This window comes from Sinocyclocheilus anshuiensis, unplaced genomic scaffold, assembly GCF_001515605.1.
Source record: "Sinocyclocheilus anshuiensis isolate Anshui unplaced genomic scaffold, SAMN03320099.WGS_v1.1 scaffold393, whole genome shotgun sequence".
Lineage (NCBI taxonomy): Eukaryota > Metazoa > Chordata > Actinopteri > Cypriniformes > Cyprinidae > Sinocyclocheilus > Sinocyclocheilus anshuiensis.
In genome coordinates this window covers 1,542,101-1,543,979 of record NW_015536501.1, presented here as the reverse complement: position 1 = coordinate 1,543,979, position 1,879 = coordinate 1,542,101, and the positions used below count along the sequence as shown (strand labels likewise).

Sequence of the window (1,879 nt, the reverse complement as noted above, 5' to 3'; positions counted from 1 at the left end):
AAACAAAACCACAACACAAGGAAATTACCACAACACAATGGAAACAAGCCACAACACAACGAAATTAGCACAGCACGACAGAAACAAGCCCCAACACAACAGAAACAAGTCGCAATGAAATCTCCACAACGCGACAGAAACAAGCCGCAACACAACAGAAACAAGTCGCAACGAAATCTCCACAACGCGACAGAAACAAGCCGCAACACAACAGAAACAAGTCGCAACGAAATCTCCACAACGCGACAGAAACAAGCCGCAACACAACAGAAACAAGTCGCAACGAAATCTCCACAACACGACAGAAACAAGCCGCAACACAACGGAAACAAGTCGCAACGAAATCTCCACAACACGACAGAAACAAGCCGCAACACAATGGAAACAAGTCACAACAAAACGAAATCTGCGCAACACAATGGAAACAAGTCACAACACAACGAAATTAGCACAACACAACAGAAACAAGCCGCAACATAACGAAATTAGCACAACACAAAGAAATCTCCGCCAGAATAGTTACCGATGTTTGTTTTAAAAATGGAAACGGTCCTACAAATGAGACAATTGTTGACACACAGTAAGATTATGGAGTTTATAAAATGAAGGTGAACATTTAGTTTTAATATGAAACGTTTAAGTTATAGAACTATTCAACTTTTGATAGTATACTTTGGAATATGAGACATTGTTTAGATATTTCCTGAAACTCTCTTTAGAGAATACAGGACTTTTTTCTGAGGACAAGCATTTAAGAAGATTACTTGAGCAAAATCTCTCCATTTAATTGTCTATGAGAATTAAACAAAATGTATTTTAAAATGAGAATATTTAAGAGATGTTACATGTGATTTTTCTCTGTCTGTCCTCTCAGAATGTTCTGGGCCTTTAGGGATGGAAGGGGGGATCATTTCGAACCAGCAGGTAACAGCTTCCTCCACACATCGAGCTCTGTTCGGCCTGCAGAAGTGGTTTCCGTACTTCGCCCGACTCAACAAGAAGGGCCTCGTCAATGCCTGGAGTGCAGCCGAGGGTGATCGATACCCATGGATTCAGGTAATCCTGCCACATTTTGACTGCATTAAATGAAAAAAAAAACTTTTGTACTTTTTTAGAATTGAATATCAATTCATGAGTAGAATACAAGCAACAGTAATAGCAATGCTTGCTAACAACTAACAAATCACTAGCATCACTTCAGAGTTGTGTGCCTGTCATCCAACACAGCTACAGCTTTCAAGGAAAAGCATAAACACCCCACGGTAATTAGTTTATACTAGGAGGCAAATCTCATTAGAGATTTTAGGAGTTCCAAAGGCATGTCTGTGTGAGATTTCATTAGGAGACACACAGAAAGAACAGTGTGGGTGTACAAAAAATGTTCACAGCCGCTGTAATGACTTAAGTGGTAACTGCACACTGCCACCAGTTATGCCCACACAACACCAGCGTCCTGGCCTTGTTCTGCCGGCGTCCTGTGTGCGCCTGACTCTATTTTTGTGCCTTTGAGATTAAAGATGTCTTTGATATCCATATGCTTTTAAATAAGATCTCAATTTGTTGCTGGAAAATTGCGCTACCCGTTTGTCTAGTCCTCAGATGTTCTTACTGCTGCTTTAGAGCTGGTTTTGTGTGTGCATTGGACATCAGGTGGTGTTCCAACCTAGCATGGATTTTCAAATGATTAGATGGCAAGGATCCCCAAATAATAATAATAAAAAAAATAAAAAAAATTAAGCATGACAAAGATTTTGTTTTCAAAATTAAATTATTGGCTTTTATATCGTCATCGTATTGAATCCAAAACTAATTATTAAAATAAATAAATAAGTACAAATTAAATAAATGAAACATTTATTACAAATAAATATATATATAT

At 38.3% G+C, this 1,879-nt stretch overlaps 1 protein-coding gene across 1 annotated transcript in view; it reads left to right on the top strand.

The window, feature by feature from the left end:
• The window catches only part of LOC107689461 (EGF-like repeat and discoidin I-like domain-containing protein 3), a 25,595-nt gene that overhangs the window by 13,221 nt on the left and 10,495 nt on the right, over positions 1 to 1,879 (top strand). The window contains exon 6 of the mRNA XM_016487459.1: positions 875 to 1,056. Within this exon, the coding sequence (XP_016342945.1) occupies positions 875 to 1,056 (182 nt within the window). The remainder of the gene's footprint in view (positions 1 to 874; positions 1,057 to 1,879) is intronic.